Here is a 19,853-nt window from a genome sequence, read left to right on the forward strand (position 1 = left end):
GTGTGTGTGTGTGTGTGTGTGTGTGTGTGTGTGTGTGTGTGTGTGTGTGTGTGTGTGCATTGGGTGTGTTGCACTTGTCTATTCATCTGTCCAGAAAGAAGAAAGACAAGAAACGTTACATTCATCAAAGCCAGCTTTAAGATATCTCTGGTGGCAAAGAGAGATAAGGCCATAGCAATACCTTAGATGACTCTTCCACTACAAAGTGCAAACTGCTTGTGCAGGGTCACAAGATGTTTATGTTTAGCATTTTAAATCTCTATGGACCATTTCTTCCTCTTCTTGGATGCATTACCCTCACAGTGGCTAACAGCAGGATGTTCTGAATCTTGTTCTGAGAATGTCACTCACGGAAATAACAAAATAAATGACAGCAAAAACGGAGCAAGTGTTGAATGGAATGAAAGTAGTAATAAGGCTGTAAGTCCTCACAAGGTCTGCATGACTGTGCTATGGATGCAGTCCAGAAGACCAGCTAAATCCAAGAATAACTGCATGAACTTGGCTCCACTATCAAGCAATGTTATGCTAGGTACTCCAGAGGTGTCTTTACAATTTCTCATCCTACTGTCCTGAGTAGTTCTGAATGTACCAAATGAGCTGCATTGTCTAATGTATAGGGTAAGACTATTTCTTAAAGCAGGAGATTCTTTGGGTTAGGAATATAATGCACCAGCAAGTTCTACTTATGTGTCAGGAAAGGTTAAGGTCCCTAGTGTGGCTGTTTTTGGTGCTGCTGGTTTTGTGTAGGCACAGTGGATGATATAAGAATTAATGTTAAGTTATGTAAGCTTGTAATATATGCAAGGAGAATTGTATCAATTGACTTAGGTCCAGATAAGTAGTATGGATAGTGTGACCCATATCTATCTCTTCTGTGACCCTATCAATTAAAATAATTAGACTGAGTAGACGTGACCTACCTTAAACAAGGCCAAGTTGGTGTAGCTCAAGGGACTGAAGGCTCCTTAGATTATTATTCTGTGACATGATAGGGGTCTGTAACTACCTGGAGCTGTGGTGGTGACTGCCCTTGTGTAGTGGAACCACTCTGGCAGTTTGCAAGTATCAAAAATGTAACAAATGAAGAAACTGAGGTTAAGTAGGTTAAGGAGGGATTGAACAAAGTCAGATTTGGTGCTTACAAGGAAGCAGTCAGATATGTTGTCCTTATCCATGTAAGTGGTATTTTTGGTGTTTGATAAAGATTATTATCTCTACTTACTGTTCTTCCCTCTTCCACTTTTCTATCTGCTACATATCCTCCTCATTTAATAACAGATATTGTTTTATTTATTTTTATTTTATATATTTGTTTACTAGATAAAACCACTTGGCAAAGTGTATCTTTTCAGAGGGGACTCTGGGGCTCTGTTTAGTTAAGTTACTTGCTCAAAGTCATACAGTAGGCAAATGAAGGTGGAAGGAAACATGTTTGATTACAGGAAGCAGTTCAGTAACAGCTCAAAGCCTTAATCTTCTGCTCTAACTGCCGACTACGATATAATACCGTGTTTCCCTGAAAATAAGACTGGGTCTTACGTTTTTTTTTTTGCTCAAAAAGATGCATTAAGGCTTATTTTCAGGGGATGTCTTATTTTTTTTTCATGTACAACAGTCTACATTTATTCATGTACAAAAAAATCAACATTTATTCCTGTACACAAATCTACATTTATTCATGTACAAAAATCTACATTTATTCATGTACACAAATCTACTTTTATTCCTGTTATCGGGGCAACAGTTCTAGGTAACGCATTAACAGCTGTGTGAAAATTCTATATAAACAGTGCAACAACCATTTCAACTTCAGAATATCTACAACTTGGCTTTCACAGTACAATATTTCATGCTTAACAGAAAGTGCAAAAAAATCTCAATACATGTGCTGCGGTCAATTAAAAATGCTAAGTTTCTGCAACACATAAAATACACATACAAGAGCGGAACCGTATACTTTTAAAATAAATCTAAATGTCTAACACAAACAGCAATGGTTTGCCATTCTAAATCGCCCTTGACCAAAATAAATATGCAAATTATTTTCCATTGCCACTTTAAGCACATATTTCGTTTCACCTTACAGAAATAACTGCATCAAAAGATTAAGTACTGACATTCCAAGGGGAACAAAACAGGTGAATAACTGTCACTTTTTGAGTGGTGTTGCTTTCTTTATTCCTTACCCAAACCCTAAGAGAAGAATGATGGAAAATCGTAAAAATCAAGTCTGGGAACTAGTGGTGCACATAGAATATATATGTGTTCAGCCTTACTTTGTAATTACCCCTTGATAATTTTTATCAAGGAGATAATTTTTTTTGAATAATGAAATGTTACCTTAATACCATACAATAAAGTCAAAAAAACTGATGAGAGCTTGCTGACAGAAAGCAGAAGCAATCCATTCTGTTGCCCCTATAATGCAAAAGTTATTCAAATACAGTCATGTCATCTTCTTCTGGAACATCGTCATAACTCTCCAAACTCCGAATTCCGGGCTGAATTTCTTGCAACTCCATTTCCTGTAAAACCACTGGCCTCAGTCTGTCATGTCCAGCAATAGAGCTCTCCTTAAATGAGCACTTCTTGTCCATGTAGCCTGCTCGTAGTGCACTGGCAACACAGCTGTCAGTGATTTTATCCTATGAATTCTTCAGGCAAGTCACAACCACAACCTCTTGCAGGCTAGGCTTCACAAAGTTTCTATACTGATTTCTCTCCATTCTATTTTCAATGTAGTCATTGAGTTCCATGCGCAAATGATCCTTGAATGGCTTGTTTATTGCAATATCAAGAGTCGGGAGATAGGCAGTCATTCCTGTGGGAATCATTACTTGATCTATTCTTTTCTCTGCATGGAAGTGCTTCATGTCTTTAGCGCGGTGAGTGCTGGCTCAATCCCAAACTAGCAGACCTTTTTTGTCACCTCGCAAAACAAGTGGCAACATTATATCGACCCACTTCCTTATAACTGCTTGTGTGCACCAGGCTTTTTCGGTTTCAAGAATGTAAATGCCTGAAACACATTCAATCTTATCTTTCTTGCCCTTACTAATGATTCGAGGTAGTGTTTTCTTTCCATCCAGAATTTCCAAAATACAGGTAACACGTGCACTTTTGTAACCAGTGGAGGGAATGTAGATTGACAAGGCACCCCTGTGATCAATTGTTGTTTGAGATCCTTGCCCCATATACACTGCAGTTTCATCCATAGCAATCATGTTGGACAGTTGGTATTTAGAAAAGTCAGTGCTGTCAACAAAGGACGTGAATGCAAGTGCATGTTTAATAACTTCAGTATCTTCCAGCTTGAACAGTGTTGTTGATCTTTTTAGACACAGTTCATATCGCTGAAGGAAGCCATCCAGCCAATGTTGTGATGCTTTGATTTCTTCTGGGGATATTTCTAACTGTGGTGCCATTGCAAGGACAAATGCTTGAATATCAGCCCTGCGCACAACCAAACCTTTGTTCTCCTGTTAGTAATCCATTCACAGATGATGTCTTGCAGCTCAGGGAATAATGGTTGACCTGATCCACACTTGCACTTCTTAGCATTTCCCTCGTCGGCCTGTTGACTGAGGTTATCGTACTCTGCTCACCATTTTCGGACCATTCGGAGATCCAACTTCTTATCTTTGCAGAAAGCCATAAAATTCTGTCCCCGGGAGTCCTCCATGATTCCTTTCTTGTACTGGACAGAACAGCTCTTTCTTTTTGCACTCATCTTGTCTGGGGGAGGGGGGTTAATTGAAGAGTTACGAGACAGGAGTGGCAACAAAAATGATGACAGTTAAGAAGACACAACCACACCTATTCATTATCAAGTGCGCACCTTATTTGTGCATTGTGTCTGTACTTTGACTGGTCACTCAGTACACTTGGCAGTGTTTATGGGTCAAGGATCTCAAACGACAAGTGTGAGTGAGGATATTTGTGGATTAGGGTTAGTGTAAGAATCGTGGAGGACTCCTGGGGACAGAATCTTAAGGCTTTCTGTAAAGAGAAGAAGTTGGATCTCCAAATGGTCTGAAAATGGTGAGCAGAGTACAATAACCTCAGTCAACAGGTGTCAATAATATTATTTCTATTTAATTACCTATATATGGTCTTAACTTGGGCTTATTTTTGGGGTAGGGCTTACATTATGACCATCCTAAAAAATCATGCTAGGGCCTGTTTTCTGGCTAGGTCTTATTTTCGGGGAAATACGGTAGGAGAGGATGAGCTAGGTGGATGATGAGGGAAACAGAAAGTTAGAGTACTGGGTAAAATAGACACTAAAAATATATATATATTTATATATAAATATAAATATAAATATATATATATCAACAAGGACACTCTCAGTGGCCTTAGATTCAGAGGAGGTGAAGCTGTTTGATATTACTTTAGCAAAAGTAGGGGTTATTTGGGAAATTCCTGATATATTGCAAGAGAGCTTTGTAGTTGTCTTTGGCAGCAGTGGCAGTTTTAATTTCTAGGCAGCCTTACATTTTAATAATATAGATCTTGAGATCTTCGATAACAAGTTTAAATTCCTTTTTGGTGAAGGGAGGGGGATATCTTGTATAATGCGGGTAGTTTTCACTTTTTGTTATAAAATTAATTTATGTATCAAATCTCCCATAAGAGTTTATACCTGAAATTTCCATTGCATGTGTGATATATGGCAATAGATACCTTAATTTAGCTTTTTAGATGGGAGTGGAATTTGTAACTGAATACAGCAGCTTGAGCAAGAGGTTTGGTGGGGGAACACACTGAAATTCATATAAGTTATTCAAAAACAAAAGTGTAGTCCCTAAGTGTAGCAGCATTCAGTGAGATAATGTTGCTGGTTTTCAGGGAGAAGATGATAGTCTCGTGGTCTGATCTAACCACCGATGGTGTGACATGTTATGGTACAAGCATGGAAAATATTGGTCTTGAAAAGGTCAAGAAAGTTTACACTCCTGATGGAAAAGTGCATAATCTGATTTAAGGAATTGGTATAAGTGTGTACACTTATTATTGGTTGCATAAGTGCCCCATTTTATGTCAGGGTAGATGAACTTACCTACAGGCAGCATATTCAGTCCTTTAAGTTTTCAGTAAGATGAAGTGCCCATGAAGTTATGCATGCTGTAACCATAGTACAGGCTTTGAGAAAGAGACAGTAATGGTGCCAATTGCAACAGCTGATAAAGAAAGCAGTTTTAATTTGTTCCAGCATACTGCAATCAACAAGGCACAAACAGTATGATCATTTGTACTAAGTAAAATGGAAAGTGTTAAACAAGACAAATATTTGCATTTTAAGCTGTTTTTAGCTTTAGAGCCATACATCACACCCACCTCACACCACTGCTCCAGTGGCAGAGACTGGGCTAGAGATGGGTGGTCATAAAGTAAGGAGCTGATGTGTATGAAAGACATTGGGGTGTCCCCCAATGATGATGATAAAAAACAGTAAAAAAATAGTAAATATATGATGTCAGTTTATGTTACTTTTTGCTACCTAGCAGCACAAAACATAAAAAAATGTGGAATATCACATGTAGATCTTAGCAAATTGCTTTGTGTTTGATTTCAGATATTTGGATGGAAATCAGTTCACACAAGTCCCTAAAGAACTCTCTAATTACAAGCATTTAACTCTCATGTAAGTAGCTTTTTCTTTCTTTCGTTCTTAAAGTTTAATTTTTTTACACAAGCTATAAAGCAATGGAAAAGTGAATGAAGAATTTAGCACAGGTGTGTAGCTCTGTATTTTAACAACCTGCCCTATACATGTACATAGATCATCCAAAGTACCCATATTTGCACAAAGGAAATGACAATTGCTATCGAACCTTTGATGAAGCTTACCTTATGTACTAGTTGTACCAGTAAAAGCCTCAAAACTTTTAGTTATCTGTGAACATACTTAGTACCAGTTATGGTATAAATGCTGCTGTGTGGAGTTTTCATCCCTTTCATGGTCCTGAACCTCTCTTCTTGGGTTGCCCTTCCAGAAGGAACAGCATATCTATAGTTGCTTCACAGGGGCTTAGACAGGAGAAGACTGACTACACTTCCATTAGCACTTCTATAGGTTAGCACTTATCCCAAAGGATCTACTGTATGGAATAGATGCTCTGGAGAATGTTCTGACTGCCTCAGCCTTGCAACAAGGAGTACATATACATAGAAGTTGGATCTTGTGAGAGACCATGTGGAACAGAAGTTGCTGTGGGGATAATGGGGGCATAAGGACTTTCTTGTGAGATGTTTTTCCAAATTTTATGAGCTTGAAAATATTTTTCAGCATTAGATAATACGTATAAAAACAATGGTGATGTAAACACTGAAAACGTATGGCATACAGTAAGCCTGTGGCATAAGTAAACATTAATCAAGATTCCCATCTTTCATATTTTCTGTTGTTTAATGCTTGCTTTTTGGTGCAAGAGACTGGGGAAATGGGGCATTGTTGAACTTTTTTAGATGTAAGTCATTAACTGATTTAGATTCTGCTAATCTGTAAGACCTTGTTACCTAGTATGGCTAACACACATTCAGTACTCTTTTTAATAAGAAGTATAACTTTTATATCAACATATATTTATTTCTTTGTTTAAGTTTGATTGCAATGGACCTATTTCAGGCACAGCTCAAATGAATCAATGTATAACAACATTTAAACAAATGAGTGCATGCAGAAACAATTTGGTACATAGTTCAAAATAAGAAAGCATTTAGAGAGTTTGTTTGTGTCTTTCGGCTTTTCCCGGTTAGGGGTCACCACAGCGAAACTCCGGTCTGCTAATGATTGGCAGTTGATTTTTACATACCAGCTTGCCAGGCCTAACGCACAACCTTCAACGAAGGTACGCCCATTCACGCATGTTTCCATGCAGAAGACACTCTAGCTGAGAATCGAACCGGACAGCATCTTACTGTGAGGCGACAACGCTACCGCAGCACCACCACTGTGGAAGAAAGCATTTAGAGAGTACTAGAGAAAAACATTTAGAGAAGCTTGAAAGGCAAAAAGTAATTGTATACACAGCTGAAAATAAGGACACATGTTGGCACAACTTTACAATACAGACTGGGATTCAGAAAGACTACAAGGATAGCACCAGTGGTAAGTCCTTTTTACCATTGTTGGTAGCCAATTCCAATACTTAGCCCTAAAGCAGTGCTTATCTGAAAGTTGTACAGGTGTGCAGTAGCCTGCCTCTCTTTGGCTGGCCACAAATGCTGAATGTGCTGTTATTCAGAAAATGCCTGAAGCAAATGCTTTACATAGCTGAGCACTTCAGAGAATGGCTTGACTGAGTAAATCTTTACCACCAGCCACAGTAATTAACTTGGCCAAAAGCTTGCCTTCCCCCATTACTTTGAATGGGTGAGGATCTGTTAGAAATAAGTGCTGGGAGGTTAGTGGAAAAGTAGTGTTGGGAGGTGTGTGTGTATATGTGCAGTTTTTTTGAGTATATTGTAGAGGTATGAATGGTGTCAGGTGAGAGAGAGAGTGTGTGTGTGTGTGTGTGTGTGTGTGTGTGTGTGTGTGTGTGTGTGTGTGTGTGTGTGTGTGTGTGTGTGTGTGTGAGTGTGTGTGTGTGTGTGCGTGCTTGTATATTAATCAGATCTCAAAGAGTTTGTGTGTCAGCTACTTGGGCAGGGACAGGAAGCACTGGTTGGACAGAGAAGGTACTGGAGATCTTGGTTTGCCCACTCATCTAAGATCTCAACCCTATAGCTGTGCCAGTGGGGAGTCTTATTGGGGATCTGGAGAAAGAGGGAGAAACCAACCCCAGACTGACTGTGATCTCTGTGTGCTGTTAAGGTAAATTGTACTTTACTGTGTGTGTACTTGTCATCCTCCCAGTGTGTACATCCCCCAATGTTGCCAGTGGTGAGGATTGAGGCTCCTTGATTACTGAGTCAATGCAGGGGCATCACAGGTATTATTAACCGACTGTAAGCAATTGTGATTTACAAATAAAAGATAACATCAGAGATGTTCTGTTTAATCAGGGACAGGTAAGAGGTATAGCAGTGTGTGTGTGTGTGTGTGTGTGTGTGTGTGTGTGTGTGTGTGTGTGTGTGTGTGTGTGTGTGTGTGTGTGTGTGTGTGTGTGTGTGTGTGTGTGTGTGTGTGTGTGTGTGTGTGTGTGTGTGTGTGTGTGCATGTGTGTGTGTGCGTGTGTGTGTATACATATATATATATATATATATACGTATATATATATATATATATATATATATATATATATATATATATATATATATATATATATATATATATATATATGTGTGTGTGTGTGTGTTTGGATGTGTGTATATGGGGGAGGAATGAAAAAGATGGCGGCTGTGCTAGTTCAGTGCATTATTCCACAGAAGTGATTATTGAAAGGCAGCAGAAAGGGGCCTGTTAACACTTGCATTAATCAACAATTGATTAAGAGATTAAGTGACATATACATTAGCTGATAATGTAGTCTTACCTTATAACCACTAATGTGGCTTTGAATCTCTGGTTTCCATGATCATGCTAACATGCCATTTTTGCTGCAGCTTTACCTCTCGCAGCCTGACCTGTTTCTTAATTGTTGTATACAGCCACAATAATGAGTATATCTGCATATTTTTATCCATTTAGGTCTAATAAGGCAACCTGTTATTCCTTTTCAGACTTCTCAGGAAGATAATGAATTTGTCAGATTTTTTCAAGGTCATACAACATGCATGGGGAAAATAAGGTGGTCTAATCCATATGTCTTTATTTTGAAGTCTTCTGGTGTAATGATTCTACTGCAGTACATGCCATGTTTCACACTAAATAGTTTTATACAGACTTTATGGACTTCCAAGATGTTTGCTGTCAACACATTGTATTTTCATTAATTTATTTTTCAGTGTTAACTTTGTCCTATTCAAGGCTCACATGTTAACTTATTCTGGGACTCAGCTTGTATAAGGAGGAGAAACAAATTCTAGATGAAATGCCAGTCCATCACAGCCATTGTATTTTTGTTTGTCTGTAAAGGAATGACACATTGTTTATTGCAAACGTGGTAATCTTTAAGTTACAGTTTTACTTGTGATCGTGATTTTTTTTTGGTAAAGTCTTCCTCACTAGTCACATACTTGTATGCAAAAAGACAAGATATAAGATTTGTTTAAAGAAAGCATAGCCATGGAAATTATCAATTTATAAGCTGCAGTTAAAACTTCGTGGTAGAGAAATGTAGACTCTGGTTTCAGATAAAGATTAAAATACTGACACAGATGTACACACTCTAACATCAGATAGAGTATAAATAATAAGCATATACTCTGACAGCAAATAAAACTGTTACAGTTTTACAAAAGCAGCTCCTCAGCACTGCATACGTTATCAGCTGTAGATAATTAACTATATACATGATTTGCTCATGCATATGTTACAAAGGCTTATTTACTGAGGCTGCTCTGACAGGCACTTGCTATTCATACATTTTGCAATAAGAAAAGATGCATATTAATCACATAGAGACACATTAGACTGGTATCCATCAAATATAACCTGTTATAAAAGTAATTGTTACAGTAAGAAGTGAATTCAATTATTGGGGATAGACTGCTAACAGTTTTAAGCAAAGTCTGGTATGTATTATTGACTAGGGATGTGGCAGTCAAAATTACTAAAGCCCGACAGCCCTAAAAGTTGAGATGTGTGATACTTTTGACAGTAAGTGGTCTGCTTTCTGCCTGCCGAGGCTCTTATACTTAACACTGGTTACTTCGCTTTTATGGTTATTACAACTGCCGCCAGTAAACTGGGTATTTATGCTCTACAATTGTTTTTGCCTTTCCGAACATATCACACTCAGAAAACAGGAGCACTTTATAATGTTTTTTCTATTGTCTGACTCTTTAAATTAATTGTTTTTCCTCCACATATAACATTTGTCCATCCATTGCAAATGAAAACTGACCATGAGGACAATTCACAGTGATATTTGCAAGAATCAATGATGATTTTGCTCTTTTCTGTTCATTAGCTCTAATCATTGTTGATATGTATTTTCAGTGATTTAAGTAACAACAGAATCAGCACACTTTACAACAACAGTTTTAGCAACATGACCCAGCTTCTTACTCTGTAAGTCAAACTATACTTTTTATACATATGTTTTAATATTGTACTGTATGAATGAAAAAGTACTGCTGTATTTTCTGAAGTATATATTTGCATTGAATCTTTCTTGTACTAAATTCCTTTTTTGTTAAATATAGTAGTGTTTTGAAGAATCTTGTTTGTTTTAATAAGCATGCATGACTGCACCTGTAGTAAATGCTTCTGTGTTAAATGATATATGCATACAGTGCAATAAACAATCAAAATAAAATAACTTAAGGACTCACTACAGTATTACCAAAAAAAAAATAGTGGCATTTTGATGAAAACATTGTGTATACTGTAATTAACGGCAGATATTTACATATTTTATGCATGATTTCCTTTGCTTCATGCTTTCGCTTGAACCTGAAAAGGAATCATTAGTTTCATTTCCGGCTGCTGTACTGGTTACAAAAACTTGAATCTTTTGGGTCTGAATTAATCATTCATTCCTTGATAATTATGGTTGCTTCACAAAACTAGCGTCAAGGGAGATGGCAAAGACTTACATATCCATCTGATTTATGTGATCAAATATTTAATGAATATTATTAATTGATTGATTGATTAAGTGGTTTATGAATTTAACTGTGATAGACCACTGATCCAAATTAACACTTTTCATATTCAAGCCAGATGCATATTTATGCATACATTAAACTAAAAATGAAGAATCCTTATAAAGAATAAAGAGTATACTTGAATTAATAGGAATATCAGTAACCGTTATAAGAGTTTACATATAATAGTTACAATTAATAAAACACAGTTTGAGTATCATTAATAATAATCACTCTTTGGAGATTTAAACAGAATAGGAATGGAAGTAGGTCAGAGTCACATTCCTGGGGCTGCAGCATTTTACAAAAAGGCAATTTGATCCATCAATTAAAAAAAAAAAAAAAACAGCAGTACATCAATGGCAATGATAAATATTCCTTACTACATACTTGCTCAAAGCACAAGGGTTATAACACAGAAGGATTCCTCCACCCATGAATACATCTGCTATTACATTAAAGAGATATAAAGTACCTTAAGCATATATGACATCTGTGTGACACTTTAAAGGACACTGGCATTAGCTCAATGTCTGTCACACTGTGCATTTAAAATTACTAAAAGACTCCCTGCCAGATGCTGTGGTCCCCCACCTGGTTTTACTCAAAGACTTGCACATTCATTTCCTCACATGTACACCATAAGCAGGTGCCAATCACCTGTAACCACATCCTGGAGGTGATGACTGTCAGTGACTCCACCCGCAGCCAATTAAACTAACAGTGATCAGTGCCTCCAGACTCCATCCACTACTAAGTAAATAAAGCAGTAATCAGTTTATTTCCAAGGCATACAAGCAGCACCCCCCCAACAAATACCATACATTTTAGGTGCACTTAGATCTTCACAGTGCATTCAAATAGATCCTGGTAGTGATCAGTGTTTACTACTTACTTTTTCATCTATCTTGCTACTGACTGGAATCCCCTCACCTATCCCTATTCATCCTATTTAATGATAAGCATTCTTGCTTGTGCTACCACCCATCCAGTCAATGACCAGAACCCCCCTCTAATATCATAGACATTCAGGCAGTAGTGAATGTCACTGATGTTATAGTACTACTTTGTAAAGTGTTTATCCTCCACTTGTAGGTGCTGAACTGTTTTGCTAGTCTACAGTACATATTACACTACCTACAAGGTTATGTTATGCAATGGCATGGGCTGTGGCTGAAATATATCCCTTGTGAGTTAGATTCCAGTACTCCTACACACAAGGTTGAAATAAATAGCTATATGTACACATGCATATATAAATATGTAAAAATCCACCGTCTCCATTTGAATACCCTTTCAGTAGTCCAATTCTGTCTGCCATTAGTGCAATGAAAATCTTATTGTACAAGAAAACCCCCAGTTGTGGGACAGTAATTAGTTATCCTCATCCACAAAGTAGTTTACCTTTTATGTTAGTGAAAGGGCTGCAGCCTGCACTCTACCCTCATGCATACGCTGCTGTGTTTCTCTAGGTCTAATATTTACCACAACAGACAACCAATAACCCAACGTCCCTCTTCTAATAAGGATACAACAGTTGTGTTCAAGTATCGCTCAAGGTGTCCAGCATGATACAATGCTGGCTGCCAACATAAATGTTATATTCCAGTCCTGATGCTTCTGTTCCCACTCCTGAAAAGCTCGACAGTTCAGCCTTGACTGGACCAAAGCTCTAAAGTGTCAGCATTGGGTTTACATGAAAATTACAAAACTATCCATTAAGTAAGGAAACCAAGAAAAATAGCATGATGCCAACTACTTTCTGGTCTATGCTGTTCTTTGTGAGACATTCTTGACAGAATTCTGGACCCAGAGTTTTAGAATGGTGCAGTGTTTTTATTCTTTTTATTTGTTAAAGTTGTTTTTTCAACTATTTATGCTCTTTTTGTACTGCTGTTTTAGTTTTTTTTCTGGTTTGAGGAACTAGGGTCTTTCTTGGATAATTTGTGACCCAATTTTCTTAAACTGAATGCAGCTCCTTGTGGTTTCGTATAAAGAAAGTGATGTCTAACATTTTATTAAGACAAGTTTGACTAGTTTAATTGAAATAGTTGCAAGAGGAAGTGATGCTGAACATGGCCTCCCTGTACTTTGGCAAGGCCTTAAACATCACTGGATGTAAGAAAATACAGTATTATCAGTATTATGTTAGGGAGGGCAATGTGCATGGGTAATATGTTATGGGAGAAGATGACTAGGGTAATGGCAACTGGAGGTTCTGCTAAGAAGGAACATTAACAGAGTATCTCACAAGAAGAAAGCTCTGCTTATTATATTTATTATATGTTATGCTGTCATACCAGAGCACAGGAAAAGGCTGAATTGCTGAAGTGAACAGGCACAGGAAAATATCACAGAGTACAGTAATAATGATTTTATGTCATTGCTTTTATATTTATTAAAATGTTTAAAATGATAAAGGTTCTATATTCTAAAACAAGTAACTGTAAACTTAAATACATATAGCAAAGCAGTGAAACTTGGCCAACTAGAAATCACTAGAAAAAAGTAACTTCATAAAGTAACAATAAGTACATTTATGTTCATAGGTTGGTATTAGGCAATCGGCCCTTGGGCCTATACAAGCCTAACCATAACAATTCCCTGGCTATTTCTTCCCAAAGTATTTACTTCCCTGGAGCCCTGTCTAGCAGGGCAACTGACGTGATACCTGGGGGATATGGTTAGACCGTCCTAAAAAGATGGGTGCTATGGGTAAGATTTCAAGCTCACTTGCTCTAATCTAGGAAGTAGTTGTTTCCATAGAACTAATGCAAAACTAAGAACAGAACAACTATCTGACATCTCATGCAATACCCTAAAACTGATATCAACATATCACCTGAAGATATACATGGGAAAACAGATCCATAGAACACCAGCTATTCTTATAAGTAAGTAAAACTCAGACCACAGCCCCATGGTTAGCAATCCATATGTTATGGAGTATTTTAAAATTAAGATGATTCAGTCAAAACCCTGCCTGTGTAGTGATTCTTTGGATGAGATGTTAAATTGAGTTCCTATCTGCTTGAGATAGTGATGGCTCAGGTAGATGAAAATGATCCCATGGTACCTATCAAAAAGAGTAGGGAATTTCCCTGATGCCCTGGCCAAATTTCCTGTAGTGGTATAAATAAACCTTAGGTCTCTCGGGAAAAGAGGCCACTAGCCTAGTGGGACTAACCTGGTCAACAAAGGATGTATAAAAATAAATAAAAAAATAAAAAGGACAAACTAGGCCTTTCTTTTGGAACTCCTCATGAAAAGCACTATGCAATGCAGCTTCAATAGTAGCAGTGTACAGCCATTGCAGGATCTGTACATGTGATCAGATGTTCAATCCTTAGTGACAGTCTTCAGGAAGATGATGTCATAACTGATGGCACCTGGTCCTCAATTATCAGGTCATTTCCAGTATATTAACCCTGGTCCTTAAGTGCAGCTGTAAACAATAACATATTACCCCCAAAATGCTGGGGGGATTGGAAAAGGATTACACAGAGTAAGAACTGCAGCATGAGCCACTATAGCCTCAATTGTCATTGTGCTGAGCTTGAAACAACTAACAATCATCCAAATGGGATGGAATGAAAGCAGTCCTCAAGATCATTAAAATTTGATAGCTGATGCTGATGAAAGGGGAGGTGCAGCTGGATATCATCCATACAGCAGCAGTATCATATCTCCCTGACTTGCATGTCTGATGTCAGAGGAAACATACACACTGCTTACAGTAAAGGTGCCAACACAAACTCCTGAAGCTTCCCCTGCACCAGAGGGTTAACAGTGTGAAAGATTAATCCCAGATATAAGTCTTTGGGAATATACACCTCATCAAGAAACAAATCAGTGAGTCAGACCCACACTGTCAAACACACTGAGAGATGAAGTAACACCAGAACAGAATACAGTCTTGACCTTGAGAAGGTCATTTACCATCCAAAGTTGGGGATCTCAGTACTGTGACCTGATTCAAAACCTGACTGACACATACACAGAAAGTACTGAAATGTAACATTTGAAAACAGCTGTTCATAGACCACCTCCTTGGTAACTTTTCCAATTAACAAGAATTTAGAGAGAAGAAAAAATATTGCATTGCACATTGCACTATGATGTAAAGGGGTCTTTTGAGATGGTATTACTAATGTCCCTTTTAATTTAGCTTTAAAGACCACCTGTTCTCAGGGAAGTTCAAACAGTATGAACAATTGTTATTTTCAGGGACTCCATGCAGAATCTCACTAGTTAGGCTGGGCCTGGATCCAATTCACAATATATCAGATGATGTGCTGGAACAGCATTCATAACACCTTCATTGTCAATGTAATTAACTTCAGTGTCCAAAATAAACCGGAGTCATTGGTCACAAAATCAATTAAAATCTTAATGGGTACATCATTGTTAAATGAGCTTCTGAGTGTTGGCAAGGTGGAATCATGCAACCTCCTCAGATATATTACAAGTAAACACTTTTCAAAAGTTTGGACTGCACAGCCTGTGAACAATTCAGAAGAACATATCTGGATATTTCCATGCAGCAGAGATTTCACCAGATACGAACCTTGCTTTCTTAAGTGAGATCTTTGCTTGTTACTTAATTTACAGCTCATCAAGTCAAAGCTTATCTTCAGTCTAGTGTATCCTATGCAACATGTATTCCAAGACCTCCAACTGTAATTCGATGACTTGTGAGTGCAAGGCCTGGAATTACAAAAAACAAGTCTGAAAAAACAGGAGAACAGCAAATGTTTAGCATCACTGTTCTCTTTTAAAGCTGTTTTTGCAGGATCACTGCCCCATTCGCATGAGGGGCAAGCCCAAAACATGTTATATTATATATACCAGTTCTGAGATTTCTATAACCTGGAAAAAATGAAATATTCCAAGAAATACAAATCTTTAACTTATTACATTTAAGTCCACATTCTCTGTCATTCAGTCTCACTTATCTGGGAGCCACACTAACAAATCTCAGAATATCGAAAAGTTACTGTATTCCAGCCTTTATAGCTTGTGGAGTTCCCAGGCAATAATTCTGGCCATGGCAGGTTTGGGGTGCACATGCTGCAGCAAAAGTAACCGGGTCCCACTGATTTCCATTTTATTGGTGATCATAAAGTGTTCTTGGCATATGCACTATCTGCCATGAGAAATTGTTCCACTCTGGGCATGAAGTCATCACTGTAGCATTTCTGAAATTCCTTAACTGCACCAATTCAGTATTGGATAGATATCTTGGAGGTAGATTTAGAGAGAAATGGAGTAAGGGGTGGTCAGACTGAGACAATGGTTTTACCACTAGTCTGGAAAGAACCACTCTTAGCTGGAATATCAAGTCCAGTCAGTGTCCATGACAGCTGATCACAGAAGAAACAACCTAAGTAATACCAAAATTCTCTATAATTTGAAGAAATTCCATGTAAGATCAATAGCTTGCCATCTGCCACCGTAATGAATACACACAGGACCATCAAAGGTGCTCCAATATTGCACTGACAAGGAAGTCAGTGAACTCCCTTAGTCCCAAGGTAACTAGGTAGATAACATGCCAAAAGAAATTTGTTACATGATTTTAGCCCAATGAAGTACTCAAGATGAGTTATTTACTCAGCTGTCAGTTTTGTCGGGCTGATATCTGGGACTATAATAATTGGCTACCAAGTACGTGATATTGTTCTAGATAGAGCTAGGAATAACCAAGCTGTAGATGGGATACCTAACTCCAAATGGAGTCCAAAACTGTCATACAGCCAGACTATTATAATAACTCTGATTATAAATACCAGGTACACAGACCATAACACATCAGGCACTAACTTTGCTTGTTATATGCAGACCTGGTATTAAGTAACAAATACAGAGATAAGCCACGGGTGAATAGGTCCCACTGAAAAAATAGTGATCCATTCTCAGTTCTATAGTGCAAAATGAGCAACAAACACACTTGACAAAGTATCATTTCACTGGGTGACTGTCTTTGATAATCCTAGCCAAAATTCACCCACCTAAGTACAACTCATGCCCTATCCCTATCACAAAGATTACTCAAGTTTATAAAGAGTGAAAAGGAGTATCTTCATTAGTTCATGGAGGTTTCCAGCTAAATCACCCAAAGCAATTGTTGAGGTCAGAGTAAAGTACTGAAAGTAACAAATCAAATCTAAAGAATAACTTGAAAAATCAGAATGCATAAATGCAAGACTATAGATAACACTAAAAAAGAATGCTCGGTTCTAAAAATAAGAGACATTAAGAAATTATAAAAGGAGACTAGATTCCCTGAGAGAAAATCAAACACAGGAGAAAAAAACATCAAACTAACAATATAATATCAGAATCTAGACTAGCTTAGTCTCTGTAAAGCCTCAAAGAAAAAAGGCATACTGCTTCATTTAGGTTGTGACAGGTTCAGTGTATAGATCTCCTGTATAAAGCATGAAATCTGAAGGTTAATGCAACATGGGACCTTAAAGTCCTTAAAAATGAACCCCCAGTAATTGAGGAAGTATCACCAGCTACATAGGGGGGAAAACCCCTACTGTTTCCGAGCTTGCAGTCTTCAGCAGTCTTAAGTCAACCAACAAAATGAGGAAAAGCCAAATAATCACCCATTCAAAAACCTGCAAGCAGTACTAAAGTCACACAACTGCAAGCAGTACTAAAGTCACACAGCTTGCATTGCTTAAAAAAGTGGACTTTAAGATATGCAGTGCTGTTACAGTAGTCTCCATGGAGGGCAAAAACACAACAAGAAAGGGTTCAACTCTCTTTTATATGTACACAGTTATGTTGAAACTTAGCATAGCACAGCACAATACAGCAGAAAGTACCTCAATGCAAAAGTAAAACAGATTTTCTTGGCTAAATCTTTGTCTTACTTGCTTCTAATAATGTTTTTCCTCCACAGGACCAAGTAGTGCTTTCCAATGCAACCCACTCAGAGAATGACTTGAATTCAAAAGAAGATAACAGGGCTTTGTTTCCTAAAAGAAAAAGCACTTTCAACCCCCCCTTAATCCCACATTAAATATTTTTTCTAAGGTTTGGTAAAAAGAAGTCAGATCAGGCCTACAGAATAAACCGCCCTTTAGTTGGTTTAACCTTTCAGTGAATGAGAAATCAGCTCTCAAACAACTCCAAGCTAACCCTGACATCAGAGTTATGAAAGCGGACAAAGGAGCAGGTTTAGTCATTATGGACAACCACTCATGTTAGAAAAATGAATAGGTTCTTAGTAACAAAGAAAACTACAAAATTGTGTCTTCTGACTTTGTTACAGAGAGCTTCCTACGTATTGACAAAACTCTGACTAAACTTTATCAAAAAGAACATATCTCAGATTTTGAGCTGGGGTTTATGGAAGTAAGTTCCCCACTAGTGAACAGATGTTTGGTATCCCTAAAACACATAAGGACCCAAATAACCCCCTTTTAGATATATAGTGGCTTCAAGTAAAATGAAAACAGAATATATCTCTGCCTTGGTTGACTTTTTTTCTGAATCCACTGGTCCAGTCCTTCCAGTTTTATTTGAAAGATTCCTGGGAATTTTAAACCAGATCCATAATTGCCCTCCCTTCACTGGTCACGTTACATTAGTGACACTTGACATTGTGGCCCTCTATTCCAGCATCCCTCATCAAGAAGGTTTACCTAGACTGGGTGATTACATTGCGAAGCACACCTACACATCCCCACACACAGGATCCCAGTGTTATTGGCCCTCTTGAAGTTAGTGCTAGAAAGCAATTTATTTTCTTTCAATGGTGATATCTACCAGCAAGTCCAGGGAGTTGCTATGGGGGCTAAAATGGCCCCCTCCTATGCTAACCTTGTTCTCAAGTCCTGGGAAGCAGAAGTTCTCATTAAGCTGGAGGGTTTTGAACAGGTCCATCTATATAAACGTTATATAGATATTTCTTTCCTGTGGACATGGTCCCCAGCTGAACTAGATTTGTTCTTGGACAGACTTTACAATAGTATTGACTTTCTAGATTTCACTCTTTCGGGCAAAGGAGACTCAGTACATTGTTTAGATGTGCCTCTCTCCATTGATCTCCTCACTAACAATTTGCCTTCAAACATTCATAGGAAAAGTACTTTCCATAACAACTACCTGGATTTTGGCAGCCAACACCCCTTTTTTATGAAGAAGAACATGTTAAGGGGCAATTTGTGTGACTCAGCCATATTGTCAGTGATGATACCATTTTCAACAATGAGAGCCTTTTCCTCAAGCGTCTGTTCACAAACACTACCCTACTCACTTTGTTGACACCATCCTTGAAGAGGTTACAGTTAATAGACACAGCAAATACTCTCCAATTTTGATGCATGACTTTTGGCCAAATCCCAGTCCTTCCTCGAATGACAGTTTATGTTTTCCTCTACCAATTTCAGTAGATGCTGAGCCCATTCGTAATGTCATTTCCAGAAACTGGGATATTATTTCCAGTTGTCAAGACATAGGTAAGGTACTTGACCCAGCTCCCTCTTTCAGTTATAAGAGATTTCAGTCCCCTAAATCAGTTTTTGATTTTGTTGGACAGAGAAATTTAACCACACCTCCCCTTTCAGTAGGAATGTTCAGTTGTGGCAAATATATTTGCTGTCAATACATTGCCAGTGGTGAGAGCTTTGCTTTACAAACCCCTAAGCATGTCTTCATTTTTCAAATGCCTTTGACTGCAATTCCACCTACATAGTTTATCTTGTGGTTTGCAGCCACAGTGATGCTTTCTACGTAGGCAAGACCATAAGAAAAATGAGTGGCTGAATTAAAGAACATTGCCAGGCTATTAGAAAGGGAGATGTAAAAAATGCACTAGCAAAACATAAGTTAACAAACCCCTTATGCTCTAATCTCAAATTTCTAGTGTTGGGTAATGTTTCCTTGATTTATGGTGATGGCAGCCCCCAGCTACAAGTGAACAAGCTCAGATGGCAGGTTAAACTGCAGGTCGACAACCCCTCGGCCTTAATGGAAATTTGAATGTCAAGAGTATCCTTAAGTGGTCACGATAGGGTGAAGTTTCCCCCTCCCCTATCTTTTATATTAACTATGCATTAGTTTGTTGTTCTTAAACTGAGTTCCAGCAGTTATTTCCTTGTATTTCTGATGAAGTTCGACTTTGCAATGTAATAGTG

General features: G+C 37.9%; 1 protein-coding gene across 7 annotated transcripts in view; it reads left to right on the top strand.

The window, feature by feature from the left end:
* The window catches only part of SLIT2 (slit guidance ligand 2), a 1,414,056-nt gene that overhangs the window by 1,217,085 nt on the left and 177,118 nt on the right, over positions 1-19,853 (top strand). For all 7 annotated transcript variants that reach the window (XM_044062070.1, XM_044062072.1, XM_044062071.1 and 4 more), the window contains 2 exons: positions 5,582-5,650; positions 10,052-10,123. In XM_044062070.1, the coding sequence (XP_043918005.1) occupies positions 5,582-5,650; positions 10,052-10,123 (141 nt within the window). The remainder of the gene's footprint in view (positions 1-5,581; positions 5,651-10,051; positions 10,124-19,853) is intronic.

The sequence above is a fragment of the Protopterus annectens genome, chromosome 2.part1, assembly GCF_019279795.1.
Source record: "Protopterus annectens isolate FY-2018-M chromosome 2.part1, PAN1.0, whole genome shotgun sequence".
Classification (NCBI taxonomy): Eukaryota; Metazoa; Chordata; order Ceratodontiformes; family Protopteridae; genus Protopterus; species Protopterus annectens.